At 41.4% G+C, this 19,557-nt stretch overlaps 6 protein-coding genes across 8 annotated transcripts in view; 2 read left to right on the forward strand and 4 right to left on the reverse strand.

The window, feature by feature from the left end:
- Positions 1-70: 70 nt before the first annotated feature.
- Positions 71-2,428, forward strand: LOC132193977 (islet cell autoantigen 1). The gene is made up of 7 exons (XM_059614980.1): positions 71-249; positions 391-650; positions 709-1,224; positions 1,292-1,424; positions 1,476-1,570; positions 1,627-1,889; positions 1,941-2,428. Exons 1-7 carry the CDS (start codon positions 236-238, stop codon positions 2,076-2,078), a joined length of 1,419 nt encoding a protein of 472 aa, XP_059470963.1. The 5' UTR covers positions 71-235; the 3' UTR covers positions 2,079-2,428.
- On the reverse strand, positions 2,410-3,977 carry LOC132193978 (leucine-rich repeat-containing protein 59-like). Its single transcript, XM_059614981.1, has 6 exons — positions 3,907-3,977; positions 3,737-3,822; positions 3,489-3,677; positions 3,212-3,428; positions 2,973-3,161; positions 2,410-2,920 (listed from the first exon to the last, which is right to left on the reverse strand). Exons 2-6 carry the CDS (start codon positions 3,809-3,811, stop codon positions 2,562-2,564), a joined length of 1,029 nt encoding a protein of 342 aa, XP_059470964.1. The 5' UTR covers positions 3,812-3,822; positions 3,907-3,977; the 3' UTR covers positions 2,410-2,561.
- A 99-nt stretch (positions 3,978-4,076) lies between these two features.
- LOC132193976 (gastrula zinc finger protein XlCGF57.1-like) lies at positions 4,077-7,647 on the forward strand. The gene is made up of 6 exons (XM_059614979.1): positions 4,077-4,214; positions 4,775-5,127; positions 5,182-5,516; positions 5,572-5,705; positions 5,764-5,949; positions 6,002-7,647. Exons 2-6 carry the CDS (start codon positions 4,862-4,864, stop codon positions 6,638-6,640), a joined length of 1,560 nt encoding a protein of 519 aa, XP_059470962.1. The 5' UTR covers positions 4,077-4,214; positions 4,775-4,861; the 3' UTR covers positions 6,641-7,647.
- A 25-nt stretch (positions 7,648-7,672) lies between these two features.
- LOC132193980 (uroporphyrinogen-III synthase) lies at positions 7,673-8,798 on the reverse strand. Its single transcript, XM_059614984.1, has 6 exons — positions 8,775-8,798; positions 8,529-8,724; positions 8,274-8,477; positions 8,044-8,216; positions 7,879-7,977; positions 7,673-7,828 (listed from the first exon to the last, which is right to left on the reverse strand). The coding sequence occupies exons 2-6, from the start codon at positions 8,710-8,712 to the stop codon at positions 7,697-7,699; spliced, it is 792 nt and encodes a 263-aa protein (XP_059470967.1). The 5' UTR covers positions 8,713-8,724; positions 8,775-8,798; the 3' UTR covers positions 7,673-7,696.
- Positions 8,799-8,868: 70 nt separating this feature from the next.
- LOC132193979 (dnaJ homolog subfamily C member 11) lies at positions 8,869-11,870 on the reverse strand. The gene is made up of 11 exons (XM_059614983.1): positions 11,684-11,870; positions 11,425-11,563; positions 11,241-11,373; positions 11,077-11,193; positions 10,719-11,026; positions 10,307-10,508; positions 10,133-10,249; positions 9,887-10,078; positions 9,517-9,823; positions 9,338-9,467; positions 8,869-9,276 (listed from the first exon to the last, which is right to left on the reverse strand). The coding sequence occupies exons 1-11, from the start codon at positions 11,759-11,761 to the stop codon at positions 9,263-9,265; spliced, it is 1,737 nt and encodes a 578-aa protein (XP_059470966.1). The 5' UTR covers positions 11,762-11,870; the 3' UTR covers positions 8,869-9,262.
- A 448-nt stretch (positions 11,871-12,318) lies between these two features.
- The window catches only part of LOC132193875 (uncharacterized), a 43,883-nt gene continuing 36,644 nt past the window's right edge, over positions 12,319-19,557 (reverse strand). For all 3 annotated transcript variants that reach the window (XM_059614811.1, XM_059614813.1, XM_059614812.1), the window contains exon 3: positions 12,319-16,475. In XM_059614811.1, coding sequence (XP_059470794.1) covers positions 14,332-16,475 — 2,144 coding nt within the window. In that variant the 3' untranslated portion in view covers positions 12,319-14,331. The remainder of the gene's footprint in view (positions 16,476-19,557) is intronic.

The following is a 19,557-nucleotide window of genomic DNA, read 5'->3' on the forward strand; positions in this document are numbered from 1 at the left end:
TATTTGTCAATCCTCCTTCCTCCTATACTAATTTGCAAAAAATTAGAAGTGGGAGTGGGGAGAGGGAAGGGAGATAAATGCCACGCCCCCGTTGTACGTATGTGAAAAAATTATTGTTATCGTTGGTAGAACATGAAAAAATAATAATTTGCGGATAATTTTCATCGCTGCGCCAGATTTTTACGTAAACATGTTGATTTTGCCCTGCTAGGTACCCAAACTCTAGACTATTACGATGAATAGTCAAGTGTAAGTTTAAATACATAATAATAATGCCAAAATCACGAATCAACCTTGATCCTGACTTCTGGATTTTCCAGTTCATAATTTTTTTCATTGCTGAAGGTTTAATAAAAAACCCTTCATCATATCCCACTTTTAATTTTGCAGAAACAGAAGAATGCAGCAAGATTACGGTCAGCATGGGGGATTCGACCACCCTCTGTTATCAAATTCGACCATCTCGAAGATGCAGAAACAATTTTGGGTGACGAAGCAGACGGTTTTCAAGAAACTTGGCAAAAAGGAAGACGAATGCGTTGTTGCTTCTGATTCCGACCTTGACGCTAAGTTGGAACTCTATCGGTCCATCCAGCAAAGCTGTTACGATTTGCAAAGGATCATAGAGCGCTATCAGGAAAAAACTTGCAGTAATGTCTAAATAAATTATGTAAAAAATAAATCTTACTTATATGTCGATGGTTATAGCTTTATCGCAAGAGGAAAACGCGATGGGCCGCTTTTTGAAGGAGGCTGGCAAGGTGGACAAGAGCCAGGCGGGCAAAATGATGATCCTCGTGGGAAAGGCAATGAGCTACACCGGACAGCAGCGACTGTCCATGCGCATGCCACTGCTGCGTCTGCATCAAGAGGTTGACACTTTTCGTCGCAGGGCTATTGATGACACGAACCAGAATATCATGGCCATGGAAAGGTCTCGCACAGAGTATCGAGCTTCCCTGAACTGGATGAAGGAGGTGTCGCAGCAGCTCGACCCTGACACCAATAGGCAGATGGAGAAATTCCGCAAGGTGCAGATCCAGGTGCGGACCAGCAAGCAGGGCTTCGACAAGCAGAAGATTGTGTGCCTGCAAAAAGTCGATCTCTTGGCCGCAGCCAGGTGCAACATGTTCTCCCACGCACTCATTTTGTACCAGTCGTCGCTGCTGAAGTTTGCAGAAATGGCTTGCAAGGCTTTTTCCAATGTGGCCAAGACCATTAAAGGCAATATAATTAAATAAATTATAAGTTATTCAAATCCATTTCTCACTTCTGTATTAATTTTTAACAGATTACCAGCCTTACGAGTTCAACGTTGTGAAGGAGCTGCGAGATGAGTCATTAAAATTAGCTGAAGAAACAGAAGGTGGATTGGAAGAAGTAGGAGAAGAAGCTCAAGAGGCTCTTGACAAAACCGAGAATGAGTAAGGGAAAATTATTTCATTGATTCAGGTATTTAAATGGTATGAATTTAGGATGTTCTTATTCGGAGATGATTTCAAAGAATTCCAGCGTGCTAAACCAATTGATGACGACGAAGCGCTGCTTGACATTGGAGCTTCTTCAACTTGTAGTATTCTCTTAACAAAACCTTCTCCTAATTTAATCTGTTTTTATTTATTAAAGGTGCCGACCAAAGCCCAACAACGGAGGCACTTTTGAAGGACTTGTTTGCTCCAGACGAGTCCGCAACCGCATCAGGCTTCAGTGCCGAATGGCAAGCTGCTTTCGGAAACCAACCGGATGTGAGCCAGGAGTCTTCCCTGCTCACTGGTTTAAATTTTGACAACTACTTGCCGTCCAAAATGCTGGAAAACTGGCCCAAAGATGGGACTCCGGAGGAATTGGCTCCTCTCTGTCCAGAAACCCCAAGTTCCGAGACAAGCAAGGTAAATAAAATTTTTATTGGTAGTCTTAACAATTAATTAATTTGTCATCAGGACAAATCTCGCTTGCCTAAGAAGAGCAAAATGAGTAGCAACGACATGTCTGCCTGGCTGAACGTTTTTTCTGAGCTGGATCCATTGGCTAATCCTGATAGCATGAATTCCAGTAGGGTTAGCGGAGACGACTGCTGAACTATCTGTGTAATTATCACAAAATCTATGTCGGTATAACTGGTGATATATTCGCTAAAATGATTAAGATCTCTTTTGCAATTGAATCTTCCTTACATTGAAAAATATATGTTATATAGTCATTCCCTGCACCAAAGCATTTATTGATTGCTAGTCTTGTTTAAAGTTAACTTTTGACGAATCCTTATGTTTCTGGTGCACACCAATTTTTATTCACTCTCTCCAACGTGAATTTGTTTTACAACTGCATTTTATTACACATAATGATGTTGTATGTGCCTCCGTGTACTGTTTTTGTCTAATTAACCAATAAATTCGAAACAAAAAGATGTTTGTTTTCTACACAATTATTTTTTTCGATTTATTCAAAGGTTGCATCGCATAACATAATGGCGGGAATGCAAATAAAAAAATTACAAGTTTTGGGAATGCATTAATTAGCACATATAAGCAATCAAAAATTCAACCATCTTGTGGCTGTTGTCAGTCTTTTTTTGTTAAATATTCGTTCACTTGAACTCTCATGCTTGCCAAGCCATCCAACATCCTCTCCTTGAAGTCGATCAGGAAAACCATCAACGTCCCGTCGACAAAGCCATTCAGTTTGGTCATGCTCGAAGCCCAGGTTTCCTTCAGCCCACCTAAATGCACCCAGAGCCTTTCTCCATAAACCTCGTAGTAATTGCCTAGCTCGATTTTAGCAAGTTCAATTTTCTGGTTCAGTGTGTGTGCGTAAGGCTGGACCTGAGGATGCTTTGACAGGATGAGGCTGCTTATGAAAATTGCCACAAGAACAATGGACCACAGGAATCCTCTCAGGAATGTGTAGCAAAGACCATGTCCTGAAAGATTTAAAAATCAATAAGTTTTCAAATTTAGATGAATTTTTCGTACGTTTAGAAATTGATGCACCATGCTTTTGGAAGGCAGGTAAATTTTCTTCAGCCTTGTCTTCAGGCTCAAGTTCCTTGAGAGGAGTTTTTGAAGGTTGGGGAGATTCTTTCTTGTTTTTGTTTGAGTCCGCACTTTTGACGGCCTTCTTTTTCTTCTTCTTGTCTTTAGACGCTACAGATGATGGTGGTTCTACAAGCACAAGAGTTGAATTACGACCACATTACAACAAAATTATGTACCTTCAGATTTAGTAGACTTGGCGACGCCTTTAACATCTCCTAGATTTTTGTAAATTTCCTGCATAATGAGCACAATGTCTCTGGCACACTTCCTGCATTCATCTTTGTCGACGCACGATCCAGCAATTTTAGCAAGTTGAGGCGTCAATGGGTTATCCTTCAAGTCTAGCCAACGAAGCTTTTTCAAATCCTTGAAGCTGAGTGGAAGTCTCTCGATCTAGTCGGCAAATAAAAACTTAGGTTATAAATTTATTTAAAGCGTGATAGGAGAGTTTACATTATTGCTGTACAGGTCCAGAAGCTGCAGATTCACCAGAAGACCAAAATTGTCAGGGATCATCGAGAGCTGATTTTTACTCAGGTCGAGTTCCACGAGCAGGGTCAAGTTGGGGGCAAACTCCATTGGCAGGACTTGCAGTTGGTTGTTGGAAAGATCCAACTTGCGCACTTTGTTCTTGACTGCGATCTGGAATTTTAATTGAATTGCTGACATGGAATCCTTGTAATGTGTCATATTTTACTGACAATTTCCTTCGTGGGAATTTCTTCGAGTTGAGACATGCTCAGGTCGAGTTCGCCGTCTGTGACCGTGAGTCCCATGTTTGAAGTCTCTGCAAAGGGATAAGAGATTTAAGATTTACAATGATGAGGCCTAATTAATCTATGCACAACATTAATTTTTGGAAAATTCATACCTTAATATTTTCCTTTTAAGGCCTGGTGTGTTTGTGGTTTGCGGTGCGGTGTGCCTGCTGAGATGAAAGATCTGAGGGGAGGGGAGAGATGACGGTTAAAAGCAATGTTAAAAGCCACGACGGCTACCCCCTTTCAATTTTCAATTTGCAAATTCGCCATTTCTCCTCCCTTCGGGCACGCAGACCTCCTTGAATTCGTGACGTCACGCACTCCGACAGGGGATCAAGATAAACAATATGGCCGCCCTGTAAAGGCCTCAAGCACCGGAGCAAAGATTTTGGTATTTCGACCGAATTTTCACAGAAAAGTGAGTTTAGGAGGCGAATTTTTGCCGTCAATTAGTTTGTCTAACTAGTGAAGACGCTTTTTGCTCATTTTTTTCGGCGGATGCCGGCGTTTTCCTTAAGAAATTTCGCTAGTTAAAGTTCCCAAAGTTCTCCGCCCAGAGGATTTAAAGGGACATGGGTGACTGCAGTCCCTTTAAATGATAATCGCCATCCGCGAATATTGGAGATTTTAATTCTGTTGCAAAATCGCGCTTGTCTTCTGAACACTTTGCGGCATCGACAGGCTCAACACAATGGATTTGATTGAGGCTTTCAAAAGTAGCATTAATGACAAAGTTAAAAAATCAATAAAATGCCTTCCGTGTTCCGTGTGTGCATAATTTACATATATTTCTACTTAACACCACGCACACATTAATGGCAGGCGGAAGGAACATTTATAAAATTTATTTGAAAAATAGTTTGTAAGAAAAATATTACATATACAATACATTTTGTATAATTTAATTTTTTCAATGTGCTAAATTTTTTAAATGTATTTTTTATTACAATCATAATTAATGTTCTGCTGTTATTTTAGGATTGAAAAATGTAACGAAGACACGTCTTAGTCCCGCAAATTTTGCTTTAACGCCAAACCAACTGTACTAGTCAGCAGTCCAGCAAAATGCCAAAAACAGATACCACCAATTACCAATGCTCCGAGTGCAAGATGACCTTTCAGGGCAAACGTCGCGAGTTCAAGGCGCACCTGAGGCAGCACCAGGTGGACTCGCAGGTCAACTACGAGTGCCACCAGTGCGGCAAGTGCTTCTCCAAGAAGTTCCAGCTCAAGGACCACATCCTGATGCACACACAGCCTCTCAGGTGCACCGAGTGCCCGCGCACGTTCGCCAGGGGATACCAACTCCAGCAACACCTCAAGAGCCACAGGTCCAAATTAAAAAAAAAATATTAACAATTTAAATAAAATTTGTGAAATTTCAGGGGAGAGAAGCCGTACCGATGCAAATTGTGCGACGTTGCCTTCAGCTCGTCTGGCAACCTGAAGGTCCACCTGAAACGGCACCTCGGCCTCAAGGAGTTCAGTTGTGAGGTGTGCGGAAAGGCGTTCACCCGAAGGGATGGTCTGCAGAAGCACCTCTCCTGCTTCCACGGCGGCGAAAAACCGTTCGAGTGCAACATTTGTGGCAAACGCTACAAGGGCCACCTGATGCAACACCTGCGCACACATCTCCAGGAGAAACCGCACAAGTGTGACGACTGCGACATGTGCTTTGTGCAGAGGTCGCAGCTCGTCGTCCACCAGCGCATTCACACTGGTAATTAAAACCTTTTAATTGATATAATGTTATATTATAAAACTTTTTTCCTCAGGTGAAAAGCCATATCCTTGCACTGAATGTGGTCGGAGATTTGCACACTCGACTGCCCTGAAACTGCACATGCGTCGGCACACTGGAGAAAAGCCTTTCATTTGCCCTCTCTGCCCATCGACTGCATTTGTGCAGGTAAAATATTTATTTATTTCATTTTTTACTGAACCTGAAATTTACAAATTTGCATCAGTTGCCACATTTGAAAAAGCATATGAGGTGCATCCACAAAACGGAAAATCCGTATATGTGTCTTCGGTGCCGCAACTTCTTCAAGAAAAAGGCTGAGCTCGACTCGCACGTGGAAGTGTGCAAAATCAACGAGACCCTCCCGCCCGGCAAGTGCAACATGTCCACTCAGACTGAGGAGGAATTCGAGGTATATAAAATAATTTTTTATCGTTGCAAATTTTGATAAAATTTTCCTTCAGTTGGCCTTGGAGACACCGGACTCGGACGCGAGCTCCCTGCCGGATACAAATTTCCAGAAAAGTTTTTCCGACAAGGAGATGTCTCCAGCCAACGAAGCCGAATGCCAGACTGAGAGTGAGGTAAAAACAACCAAATCAAAATCAGATACCAAAACTAGTCCTGCGAAACGGAAACCTGTTGCCAAAGCACCGATCAAGGGCAAAAAGTCTGTCAAGGGGGTGTCTAAAGGGGTGGGGAAAAAGCCGGCTCCGAAAACTGTGGTTCCGACGCGCTCACTGCGGTCGAAACCAAAGCAGAAAGCTGATGAGGAGGACGAGAGCAAAATCGTCTTTTCAGTTCAACCAGAGCCGATGTCTGCAGATCGGCTTCGTTTCCTCATCGGCGAGTTGTTCAAAAAGATTTCCGAACCAAAGAGGCTGCAGGCTCTGGGATTCGGAAAGAGGCTTGTTGATGACGTTCTTGAGGAGTCCATTTCGAAATCAGGAAGGACTCCTTGCAAGGAGGACATTCCTGGCATCGACAGGCTGAGAAAGAATTTGGAAATTCTACTCGAGTGGACCATCCCGAAAGAGCACCTCACTCAACTTCGAAGTGAAGGTTGCACCACCGAGAACATACTTGAGGGATTGGCTTCGTGAATTATTTGGCAGACTTTTGGCACCCTTGCTGAATTATTTGTTAAACAGGTCTCCGAATAATTTTATTTAAAGAAAAGAAAATCATGTAAAAAAATTTTAATTGTCTGTTGTAGTCAAACGGACTAGACGTACCAAAGTGTTTGTTTCCTTTTGTTACCAAGTCATTTATTTCAAATGAAAAATCTTCTTGCCCTATTTGCTTCCTTATCAGAGATTTTTTCACATGTTTTCCTACATTGTGTGTGAAGCATCAATTATTGTTGATTGTGTTATGGAGTTGTTATCAATATTTTGTGACTCTCTTTTTTAACTAGGCAGGAGGATTTTGGACAATATTTTTAGAAACGCCATTTTCGACCAGTCTTACGAAGAAAAAGCTTATGAAAATCAATTATTAACCTCTGCCCAGTTATTTGAGAGTTGCAACAAGAATTTTGTGTTGTGCCATCGATTTTTGTGCTTAGTCATTTAATTCAGTACATTATACTACTATACAAATTAATGATTAGATGTATATTACATTATTATAACTAGCAAGTAAGTCAATTATGATCACTCGTAGGAGAGAGTAATTTATATGTTACCTAATTACTAATGCATTCAAGAATATTTATTATTGTTTGTGTACCCCAATAACATAAACGTAATGTACGTATTCTTTGAAAATGTATCAAAATTTCTCCTGGAAATTGTCCTGAATTCAGTCGAGTGAGATTCTTTATTGTTTTTGGTAATGCCAAAGAAAACTGGTTTTATTTTTAAAGTCCAGCACAAGAATGCCCACCTTAGAGGTGCTCTTATCAAATCAAGTGTTTGTTAGTCTGACTAAAGTTTCTTCCCCATGTTCCTTTATTAAGTCGAGTTTTTGTACAAGCAAAATTTTAAATTATGGAGTTGCAATTTTATGTTCAATATATATGTCAATGGTTTATTTTTAATTTTGTGTGCCACCTTATGTTCAGAGTGCCAATTTATCGATGGGAAATAATAAAAAAATATGTGAAAACAACAAATTTTATTCTTTATAGAGAACCTAACAATTTAATTTTATTTGTATCAGGTACAGTGATAAGCTGATTTCTCTATAGCTTCCCTTAAACTTTTCGGATTTGGGTTTTCCGCCTCGGCCCAAACAGTAAACCCATTTTCTCTTATAGCTGTAGACGTTGATGGTCCAATTGAAACAAGCTTAAATATAACCATAATTAAAAGTTACAAAATTTTGAAAAATTTAGTACCTTGCAAAAGTTGATGATTTCACAGTTGACTAAATTTTCCATGACTGCTTTTAATCCCGAAGGACTGAAGAAAATTAAAAGTTTGGGCCACTCGGTTTCCTAATAATTTAAATCATTGTTTGAAATTAAAAATTTTATAATAAATAAATAATTATGTACACTCACTTCCTTTACAAATATATTTTCAAGTTCAGACTTTAAACAGGGATTTGGGATGGTTTTGTACACAGCCAAGCATTCACAATTAATTCCTTTCAAAGAGAGTCCTGTTGCTAAAGAATCTCTGCTAGCGGCCAACTCTCCGCAAGGATTGAGCATTAATCTTGGTGTCGGATTTGCTGAAAAAATAAGAATAATAAATTTTGGAAATTGTTTAAAATAATTAGATGCTATACTAGATTCCAGCAGGTCTATGATGCCTTCTGCTCTTTGTTTTTCACCAAAAATCGGACTCAGTCCTGTCAAATTCTTTGTCTTCTCGGCAGTGGCCTCGCCAGCACACACGACTATCTTGCTTTTCCAGGGCAACAAAATTGACTCGGAGCCTTCGATGGACTTGTGAACTGCTAAGGCACATCTCTCACTGCTGAGGATAAGACCTGAAGAACAAATGGATTTAAATATAAATTCATCCATTAAAATATTATCACCTGAAAACTTGTCGTGATTCGATAGCTTTTCCTTCAGAAGATCCAAATTGAAAAAGTCGAATGTAATAACAGGCACCAGTTTTGGAAGGAATCCAACTTTTTCAAGCTCCTCTACATAAGGATCTGGAAACTTGTCTGTTTCAGCCTTAAAAATTGCTACTCTTGCTCCTTGATAGTGCTCCATGTATAGGAAATCCTGCTAAAAGCTTAATTTAAAAATTAAATAATTCAACAACACTGGCATACCTTTGTCGATTTTTGCTTCAATAGGCCACGCCTTCTTTTTAAGAGTCTTACTAACAATGTAGGTAGGACTATCATTAAAATTACCAGGGAGAAATATAATTTATTACTTTCATTTTTATTTGTCGACATTTCTTTGGTTCCCAAACTTAAGAAATACATTTTTTCTGCTTCATAAAAGTGAACTAGGAAAATAAAGTAGGCACATAAAATAATGAATTGCATGATGATAATTTTTCTAAGCTGCTCTACGGCAACCGACAATTTTTAATACTTTTCACTATTTTTTTTTCTATTTAGTTTCCTGATTTTCTTTAACAACCAACGAGCAATTTTTGATTTTTTTCCAATCCAATTATAACAAGCTGCAAAAAAACTGTTTAATAGCAGTAGCTGCTGTTTTTTTTTCTTTGCTCGCACAGCGACACAAGCAAAATTTCCTTTTTTATTTTGTATAAAAGCTAAATTGCAGTCTGACAACTCTCGATCTTCTACAATCTGTGACCTGAATGCACAAAACATTTTTCAGTCAAATGAAACCAATCAAAAGAGATGCAAATTCTCACCCGGTCTAGGAATAGTTACTGATTCCGCGTCATCAACTGTTATTTCGTGCAGCTTTCCTCGGAATTTGTATCTAATTAACAGCTTCTTGTCTTCACCTATGCAAGGGTCGTAAAAACCAGGCTGCTCGCACTGCAATTGAATTGATTATTTTTGTAACGTTTATTAAAAATAGCCGCACCTTCGATCCCTCAACGAGATACAGTTTTGAGTTTTGGACCACACACTGCAAAGGCACGGTTACGTCAATGCAGTCCTCAGGGATGTCCCTGCTGGGACTGGGTTGCAGGGACACTGGAGAGGCATTGCCTGAAGAGGAGGAACTACCACTGTTCGCAGGATTCATTGTCTCAATATTGGATGCTGCACCATAAATGGCCACTACAATAACTAGTCCGTTTTTCTTGTCCTCCTCCGAGCTGATGCGAGCAAAGGTTTGCTGCATCAGACTGATCGAGGCCATCGCTTCGCGCTTCTTTTGTGCAATCCTGAGCAAAAATCAATCAATTTAAGTATTAAAATAATACAAAACAATCACAGTTGAGCCGAACCTCGTTTGATTGACCTGTCGTTGCTTTTCTTTCTCCACAGCCTTTTCCCTGGCCAGATAAGGATCAATTACAAGACCCTTGATCAGCAACCAGCTTAACACAGGGACTACCGTGCCGTAGAACACAGCCGCAGGAACCACTTCTTCGCTTAGCCGAATGGGAAAGGAAAACGTGTAACTTGCTCGGACAAACCTTTAAAAAATTCAATTAACTCTAATAAAAAACTAAAAATTTTCGTAAATCTACCTCATTTTAAGAGAAACTCCAGTTGGGACACCAACTGACATTGTGGCAGAAACAGTGCTGTACTTTGAAACTTTTTTCTCAGCACCGTACTCAACTTGGAAACCAAAAGTTCCGCCTCTGCAAATGTGACGGAGAAATATTTGCACTTTGTTTTTAGATAAATTTAATATTTACCGAACACCAACTCTGATTTTTCCTTCCTTAAGTTTGTGCGAATACGCAACAAATGCAAAAGAGTGTGGAATTCCAAACTGCAACATGGATACAAAATGCATACTGGGCGTGTCTCTGGTGATGGACACTGTCATGCTGCTCGCCATGCCCGCTCTCCAGGCTAGAGAGCCCATGGTGGTCTTACTCATCTGCATAGCAAGCGCTGAAATTTTAATTTATTAGCCGCTTTATAAAAATTTGTTCTATTTTGGAAGCATAATTGAAAAAAAAAGGAGAAAAAAAATGACAAATTCAATTTAATTGAATTTGCAAAATTTCACGGAGGTGATGATATTAAAATAATTGCATTTAATTTGACATTTTTTTTTTTAAATTTTTTCGACAAATAAAAAACAAATTAAAATGGCATTACTTGACTGAAGGGAGGGGGCAATGCCTCTGTCCGTGGCCTGAAACGTGACACCAGCGTTGCCGAAAATATTTTTCGACATTGTCCTGAAGGCTCGAAGAGATAACACAGGCCCATTGCCAGCTCCGAATTCAGACTCAACCCAACCTCTCGGCCCAAGAAGTTTTCTCCACGTGACTGCAAAATTGCCGCTGCCGACACCATTGGAGGTGTTGGCCTGACCTGAGAGGGTTGTGCAGTCTCTGAGGGTTGGGTGCGCCTCCACCGACTGTTGGATGCTGATGCCACTGACTTCTGGCAATCGGAATTCCCTGGAGAAAAAGTTACAAAATATTTTAGCTAAAACTAAATTAAATCTTACTCGATGTAGTCGGGATCGTCATACTCGTAACTGTCAAACCAGTCAGTGCAGTTCAAATGGACCGTCAGCTGACCCTTGGGGTTTGTCTTCTGCTGCAGCCTCCTTTCCTCATTTTTCCTACGATTCAAATAAATAAATATTTTCTATTAATAAATTGCACTGACCTTGCTATTCTTTCATATTCTTCTCGAATCTCGTTAGGAGTTCTTGACCTTTGCACCAACTCCCAGCCTTCCGTCTTCAGTCCTTCGACTCCAAGAGAGTCATAAATTGCTCTTCGATGAGGATCAATTAACACTAATAAAAAATTTCAGTTACTTGTATTAAATTAATTAATAATTAAAATACCATCATATGCCTGTTTGGTTCTGTGGAACAACGTTTCCGAATCTAATTTCTTCTGAGGGTCATTCGGGTCCAGGTTCCTATCAGGATGATACAGTTTGCTCAGTTTCTTGTACGCCGCCGAAATCTCCTCTGGTGTGGCCTGCGATATAAAAATTTGATGAACTCTACAATGTCACATAAAAGTATTATGCAATATTCGGGGGTCGTGAACTCAATAATCTGGAAAACAGTGTGCCAAGGTTGCTTTTCGCACGCTCACCGTTCGCTCGACGTTGAGGAAGACGTAATAGTCTTCGTCCTGCAGACCGCCACCTTCCTCGGCATTGTCCTCGTCCATTACGCAGCCCTTTGGCGCCCTATTGTGTCGTTAATTGAGAAAATTTCAGTCGAAATTTCAGCCCTTGTTTTCTTTGGCACAACCACGAGTGAATGATGATCGATGATTCGTTGAATCCGTTGAGGGCGTGGATTGCGATTGGTGGAGACCGCTTCGAGCAACCAATGAACCAATCATATTTAAAAAGATGGCGCGAAATTCACCCCGATTAATTATCATTGCGGAATTTTAATTTTGATGTTTTAAATCATAATTATCTGTGCTAAAGCAAATTATGATGATAATTGACTTGCGGTTACGCTACTGGGATGGTTTAATTCAAGACATGGTATTACCGTATTATAGTAGTAATTATGATAATTATAGCTTCAACTTAAACACGTCATAATTATTTTAAAATAAAATAATGAAATTCCAATGGCTTAAAATTTTTTAAATAATTTAAAAAAAGCACACACACACACACATTTTTATCATTGCATGCAAAATAATAGGATAATATAAAATTTTTTTGGTAAATAATAAGGGTTCTGAATAATTAAAAAATATCATTTTGCAGTATAATAAAATTTATTTAATTCAACAATGATATCAAGTAATTAGCTACACGTTTTTCCTCATATGTGGCGCGAATTCAACCGCATGGAGTAATTTAATTTAATATAAACTTAATTCTCTCGCTTCAATATTCCAAATCTCTGTAACTGAGTTGATGTTTAAAACGATGGTAACAAAACAATTCAATTGAAAAAAATCTTGCCAATTCCACTTCAGCCACACAATTGTTCAATTATGTGACAAAATTCACTCTTTTTCGTCATTTTTACAAGATTCGCACAAGTGCCGAAAATTATATTTATTTAATTATTATTTTTGACGCAAAAAAATTGTGAGTGAAATTAAATTAATTTATTCACCATGGCTTGATAGCTACAGACTAATTAAACACAAAATGCGCGTACTCATAATTTTTGGTCTGACAGCGACTTCAACCATTCTTGATCTTTTCTTAATATTTTCTCATCAAAAATTCAAACTTACGAGGCTACAACATTATAGCTAGATGTAAATTTTTGGCAGTAATTAATTATGTACCTTTCTTTTTTGCGTGTTGAAACATTTACCTTAAATACAGCAACCACAATGCCAAATTTGTGGATTTTCAAAGGCAATATATTCTATGACCAATCGAGGCGCAGCATCGACTTGGTTTATTTGAAACAATTTCACTAGTTAAAAGTTGATTATGTCCGCTTTGGCAAGGTGGTCACCAAATAAGTCGATCTAAAATTAACGCGCCACAAAATATCTGCTTTTTTGCTTCGATACATTCTCTACACGCCTCGTCTGCAAATCGACACTAACAATAAGACTACGAATATAACAAGAAAAGTGTTTCGTCTTTCTGAGTTGAGATCTGTACGAGTATATTTTTCTTTTGGCTGCCGCAGCGAATTTGAATTGCATCCGAAAATGCCAACAGTCGATCCGTTTTGCGCACCCTCTTCAATTGTCTTTCTCTTTTTCGCGGATGAACCTCGTCGAGACTCAACTAAAACTAACGCACCTGGCGCATTTGGCACTACAGCTTGTGATCTTTCACTACCTTTTTTTTTAAATATACAACACTGATTAAAAAGTGGGTTTTTCTTAAATTCTTACTCTTTTTAAAGTACATTTTCAACAAGGATCACATATTATTATCTTGTAACTACTGTCAAAGAAAATCAAAAATGTTCGCTTGCAAAAAGTTTCTCTATAGGCCCTCAATTCACAAAATTGTTTTCACAAGCAACCACCCATTTTTTTAGTTAGCACAAAATACTCTCTGCATTTTCAACTACGAGTCAGACGTTTTTTATACAAGTTTTCAGGGAGGAAGATCTCGTCGCGTTTGACTTATTTGATACACGTGTGATGTGTGTACACAGCGTCTGGAAAATAATTCTTATCACTCTGCTTTAATCACGTTTAAAGGAGTGATATATCTGCACACACCGCGCCCTAACTTGTAGTAACTTTGGCATCCGAATACTGAGTGAATGAAATTCGTCAGGGATTATTTTCCTGCTCTAAACAGTAACAGTCATAGCGAAGAACCTTAGCACTAAATTGGAAATGCATTTCAGTTTGATACTTTCGATGCATTTTGTGAGGAGTGTTTTTTTTTTAAATAATTTTCCAAAACTCAGAAAATGATAGAAGACAATTAAAGTTTTTACACTTAACAATAATTTCACAAACCTTTTTAAACAATTTAACATAAAATAATCCTTGCCAGGTACACGTGTGATTCCAAATTCAATTTTAAAATTATTATTAAAAAGACACAAATTTTGTTTGTTCCCTCACTGGCAACAGATTTAGTTTAATTAAATAATAATAAGTTCAATAATTTACGACTATAACTTCACAAATGACTTCAAACTAACACGTTTCAGCTTGTACGAAGACTGTTGTTGTGCACCACACGCGCAAAAATGTTCCAAGAACCAAAAAGTGCAAGAGTTTGTTTATTCGTTTTGCCTGCATTATTTTCACACCTCGTGTTCAAAGTACGAACAGCTCTGTCAAACGTTCATCGCGTAGTAAACCGACGAGTTCTGCTGCTGCAGGTGTTGCTGCTGCGAGGTTGGGGGCTGCTGGTCCCCGTCGGCGGAGACCACCCCTGCCCTGTTCGCCGCGTAGAAGTCTTGTTGCGGGAAACCCGGCGAGGCGCTCGCGCCTTCGGGGGCGCCGCGCTCGAACTTGATTGCATTCCTCGTCGGCGAATCGGCCGGCACCGGGCTCAGGGCGCGCACCAGGGCCGCCGAAGGACTCGGCAGGTCGTTCTGCTGCGGAGGGGGGAGGGCGGCAGGGTACTTGCCGGGGTAGGGGGCCGGCTGGTAAAACCTCTGCTGCTGCTGTTGAGGGGAGGGGTAGTAGTACCTTTGAGGGGACTCGCTGCGGTAGGGCAAGCGTTGCTGAACCTGCTGTTGCGCCGCGTACGGGGCGTAGACGACCGGTGCGCGCCGCTGCGGTGGTGGGAGGGGGGCCGTGGAGGGGAGGTACCGCGTAGGTGGAGACTCGGAGTAGGGGACGACGTCGCTGCGAGACGGATAGCTTGACGCGTAGACGTAGGCGGCGCCGTTCGTGTACTCCACGTAGCGGTAGTCTTGGGCAGGCACCGTCGCGTAGTAGGGATCTTCGGAGAGGAGGGGTAAATTGCTCCCCCTGATGGGAATGGGTGGTTGCGTGCGCCGACGGGGATGCTGCTCTGTGGGAGACAGCACCGGCGATGACGTACTCGAGGAGCCGTTGTCCGGCGGATACGGCCACGTCACATGACTTCCGGTTCTTCCAGGGTTGGCTAGGGGAGGGGGTTGGAGCTGCAGTTGAATCTGCTGGATGATCTCGGTGGTTGAGCCGAAGCGGGGTTTGATCCCTCTGACAGAAGGACGGCGACTGAAGCCGTAGTCGTCCTGGTCGTCCTCCTCAGTCAGGCTGTACCGCTTTTTCAGCCGCTCGATGCGCCCCAGATCACGTTGAACAAACATGGCCAGCTCGTCTTGCTGCTGTTGCTGCTGCTGCACGGTGGCCAGAATGTCCGGCGGTTGTTGGTGCTCAGGAGGTGGACATACGCACTCGTTGGCCAGGACTTCGTCAATGTCATCCAGACTGTAAATCGTCCCGTCAGGCGCCATTGCAGTGTTGACAGAAGCCGAAGCACTTCCGTCTGGCGGAGTTTCCCGTTCTCCAAGATGCACCTGTTTCCGAGCTGCCGCCGCCATTTTTATTCCACCCCTCGGAGGGTCCACCATCAACCAACAGCAAGAGTTGTCTTGCATCAACTGCAGGGGTTGGTGGAAGTCCTTGCCTGACTCGGAGTGGCAACGTTCTCGCCCCACAATCGCCCTTTGCCGGTACTGCTGATTCGGAGACTCGGAGCGGAAGGGCTCCTCATCAAAGTCACAAGTCAGCTGTTTGATGCGCTCGACCAGCGAGTTCTCGTCTTTGTTAGGAACAGAGCGTCGTCTGGAAGAACCAACAGGGTCAGAGTACCTCAGCAAACTCCTCCGCAGGGCGTTTCGCTCAATGGTGCGTTTGATGCTGGAGGAGGAACCTCTGGAAAGTTCGTCGTCGCTGTTGCTTCCTCCAGTGCTCGGCGATCTCAGTTCCTTTCCATCCAGGCTGAACGTGTCGTCCGAAATGCTCAGCAGACGCTTCTGTTGCTTTGTGTCCGGGAAGAGTTGCCGCACAGCCGAGTTTGGCGGCAACTTGTCTGTGTTGAGGAGAACGGATCCGAGCCGCAGCGTCAAGTTGAGTTCCGCAGGCGGCGTTGGCGGGTCTTCCAGATGTTGAACCTCCTCAATGGTCACCGGCCGGTCTGAGTCTTTCTCCTCGTCTTCCTCAGAAAACCTCACCGACCTTCGCACCAAAGCCGAAGACTCGCCGTCGTCGCTGGCCGGAGAACTGGCCGTGTCCACGCTGCTCGAGTCACTGCAGTTTTTCCACAACTTGCCGCCCTTGAGGATGCCGCTGAGCTGCGGCTGCTCCTGGTCGCCGGCCTCGCGCACGATGCGTCGTTCGGTCACCGTCGTCAGGGTGATGGTCTCGACGATGTAACGCTGCTGCTGCTGATGTTGAGATGCACACGCCGAACACGCCGAGCACTGCTCACAAATTGGGCTCTGACAGCCGTCCTCGTCCTGCGCCTCTCCACTCGACTCGGATTCTGGAAAAAAAATATTTAAAATTGAAATAGAAATTTATAAAAGTTTCAAATTATGCTTAAATTGATAAAAATAATTAAAGATGATGGATTTGTTCTTTCTGATGCATTTATTTTTTATAATTAAACTGAGAGATTTAAATATTTATTGGTTTGCTACAAGTTTAATGAATAAATAAAATTAAAGTGAACTAGAATTTGGTGTTCACAATTAAAAAACAAAAAATGATTGTACGCATGGGCCAGGTTTATAAAATTGCTTCATAAAAGCACCTGAATGATGCTCATCGTAAAGTGTGTGTTGTAATTTGCGTTAAAATTACAAACTAACGTGGCACAGATGTGGGAAATGACTTGGTAGAAAACGTCACCAATGAAAAAAGCAGCGCTTTTCCGCACAATAAAAGCAAAATAGAGTCATAAAAACCCCTCTTCATAGCGGACTGTTTTGTTTCTCACGTTTTGCAGTGCTAAAAACCGAATGTTCGAACTCCCCAGGCACTTATCGTCGCAAAGAAAGGTCGGCTCAATGCAGCGTCCGATGTAAAATAAAATCGGAAATTGGACCCAGCAGTGCGCGCACGTCATTATCATCCGGGTGCGAAATAAAAATTTTCCCTCACTAAATATTCGACCCACATAAAATTTAGTGCCGCTGAGAATCTCCAGCCTGATAGAATTCGAGCCGTAAATCCGCGATGGCCCGAATAAGTTTTTACTGCGGAGAGCGCCTGCTGAATTGACAAGCAGGCAACCCGCGTTGCCTCTCGGACAAACAGGTTGCCTGCCCCTGTGAGGCACAAAAAGAGAAGAGGCAACAAAGGGCCGTCCTTTGAACGCCTCAAGTCAAAAGCAACGAAATTCTCTGCTCGTTACTGCACAAGATACATATTTTTTTGCATTGCGATAAGGACAGTTTGTTATGGCGCCTAGAAATGGGCGCAATTTTTTTTTGTTTATAAAAGTGGCCGTTACTTTGGCACTTTTGAAATATCTATGGCGTTTTATTGGCCGTTCGTTCGGTGAAATGCAATTCAATGGAATCATTACTGTTGCCGGTAATGGGGGTCGTTTATTTATTTATTCATGGGTTTGCAACCAGTGCCGGTAAATCTGTCCCAGAGGACGCAGCTCGTTTTCAGGAATAATTTGAATTTAAAATTGTAGTGCTCCGATTACTGCTGCCGTGGCTAAATTGCACCCTCACTAGAAAAATGAAAATCTAATTCAAATAAATAAATTCATGCTTATTGTTCTGTTTTATATTTTAATATTCAACTTTGATTTTTTTAATTTCTCTCTTAAAAGGTAAAATAAACTCCATTTGAACACTTTCCTTTTATTTTAAATTTATTTGGAAGGTATAAACCGGTACTCGCTACTTTTCTAAAAAAACCTATCAGAGCAGACCGTTTTTTCGCATTTTTCTTTGCGCACCAAAAGCAGTTTTCTTCTGAGTGTGCCATTCCACGAAAGTTGCCGCTCGAAACTTATTTTCGCAAGCCTTAAATCTCCTGGGGCGGAGATGGATTTATATTTTTGTTGGTGCTGTGCAAGGAAATCAATGCGCGTCCCGAGCCCACCTCGGGGCGTCTTGAAAGGTTAATTACAAGACGAGCAGACGCGCGGCATGGCGGAGAGAGCGTGCCAGGCGAGCAAAAGTAAGACGCGCCAAGTCGTCATTACAGAACATTGTCTGCGGGATCGAGTGGTGCCGCCGCCGGAGTGGATGTGGCGCGCACCAGGCCGCCCCGAGCTCACTTCTTCATACTTTTCCGTCGACGCATTTTATACATAATGTACTTAGAATGAGCACCTAACTCATTAAGGAAAAGTTGGCCCGCTGGCGCACACTATGGATTTGTGTTGAACTCGCTGCCAAAGAAACTCCTTAATTAAGTTAAGCCCGAGCATTTTGGCAAACAAAAAGCCAGCAATTTAGGTAATTACAGCCTTCCAAAGATTACAGTATCCAAGCAAGGATTTTTTTCTAAAACTTTTAGTAAAAATCTGCTACCAGAAAAGTTAAGCTCTTAAGGGGGTTGAAGGTTTTCGCGAAATGAGTTATTATTTTTGGATGTTTTAGATGAAATTTTTAGTAAACTTCAAGAAAATGCCCAAATTATAACTTTTTGTCACTCAAACTGCGAGTTATTAGCAAAAGAGCAATGCCCAGGCGGAAGCCATCTTGGATTTATTTTTAAATCTAGTTAATGCAGGCAAATTCATGGTTATAATTTGTATAATTATTGAGATGAAAGGGGCGATTTTAGGTGAACATTGACCATCTCGATAGACCTATTGGGTTGTGGTTATCTTTCTATTAGCCTCAAAATTGAAAATTTGGAAGGTTATTTTCAGTTGTTTGCCCCTTTAAAGTATGAAAATCGAGTTTTTTCACAAAAACTTCTAAAATAAAGTTTGTGTGCGGAAAATGGGTCGATCTCTGCTCTGGAAATATCTCAAGGTGATTGAAAAGCACTTCCAAAATTAGCTCTCATTTCGCCGACCTGATTTCGGCGGCGTGTTCCTTTTCGCATCTCCCACCCTCTCTGCCACAGTTAATTAAGCAGCTCCGGAGTAACGAGTTGCTGAGCGGCAGATAATTGATTGCACGTCTAATGGCTTCGACAATTTAATTAGAAGCGTCAACACCTCGTCACGCTCGCGCGTGGTGAGATCGATTCGAATAACCTTTTTGATTAGCGGGGGTGCGAGCGAGATTCAGCCTCGGGCGGTTTGAAAAAAAATTGAATCCAAATCCCTCGGTCGTGCATGGAAGTCGCTCGATTTTGTAATGACCTTTCGCAGCGTGAGGCTTGAGGCGAACGGAGAGAGTTTTATCAGAGCTGCATGAACGACCTCGATTTTGAAACGGAGAGAGCCATTATATTTGCTGTGGAGTTGGCGACGAAGATGATACGTGGGTGGCAAAAGAGATTAAAAAAGTGATCAATAAAAACTCTTCCTTCTTTTAAACCGAACGAAAGGTAAAACATTTTTATTATAGGTCAATAAAAATATTGACTTATGAAACTTGACATCTTTTCCAATTAAAGAAAAACTGCAACTCAATATTTTCACG

This window comes from Neocloeon triangulifer, unplaced genomic scaffold (assembly GCF_031216515.1).
Source record: "Neocloeon triangulifer isolate White Clay Creek 2 clone unplaced genomic scaffold, ASM3121651v1 ptg000005l, whole genome shotgun sequence".
NCBI classification, from domain to species: domain Eukaryota; kingdom Metazoa; phylum Arthropoda; class Insecta; order Ephemeroptera; family Baetidae; genus Neocloeon; species Neocloeon triangulifer.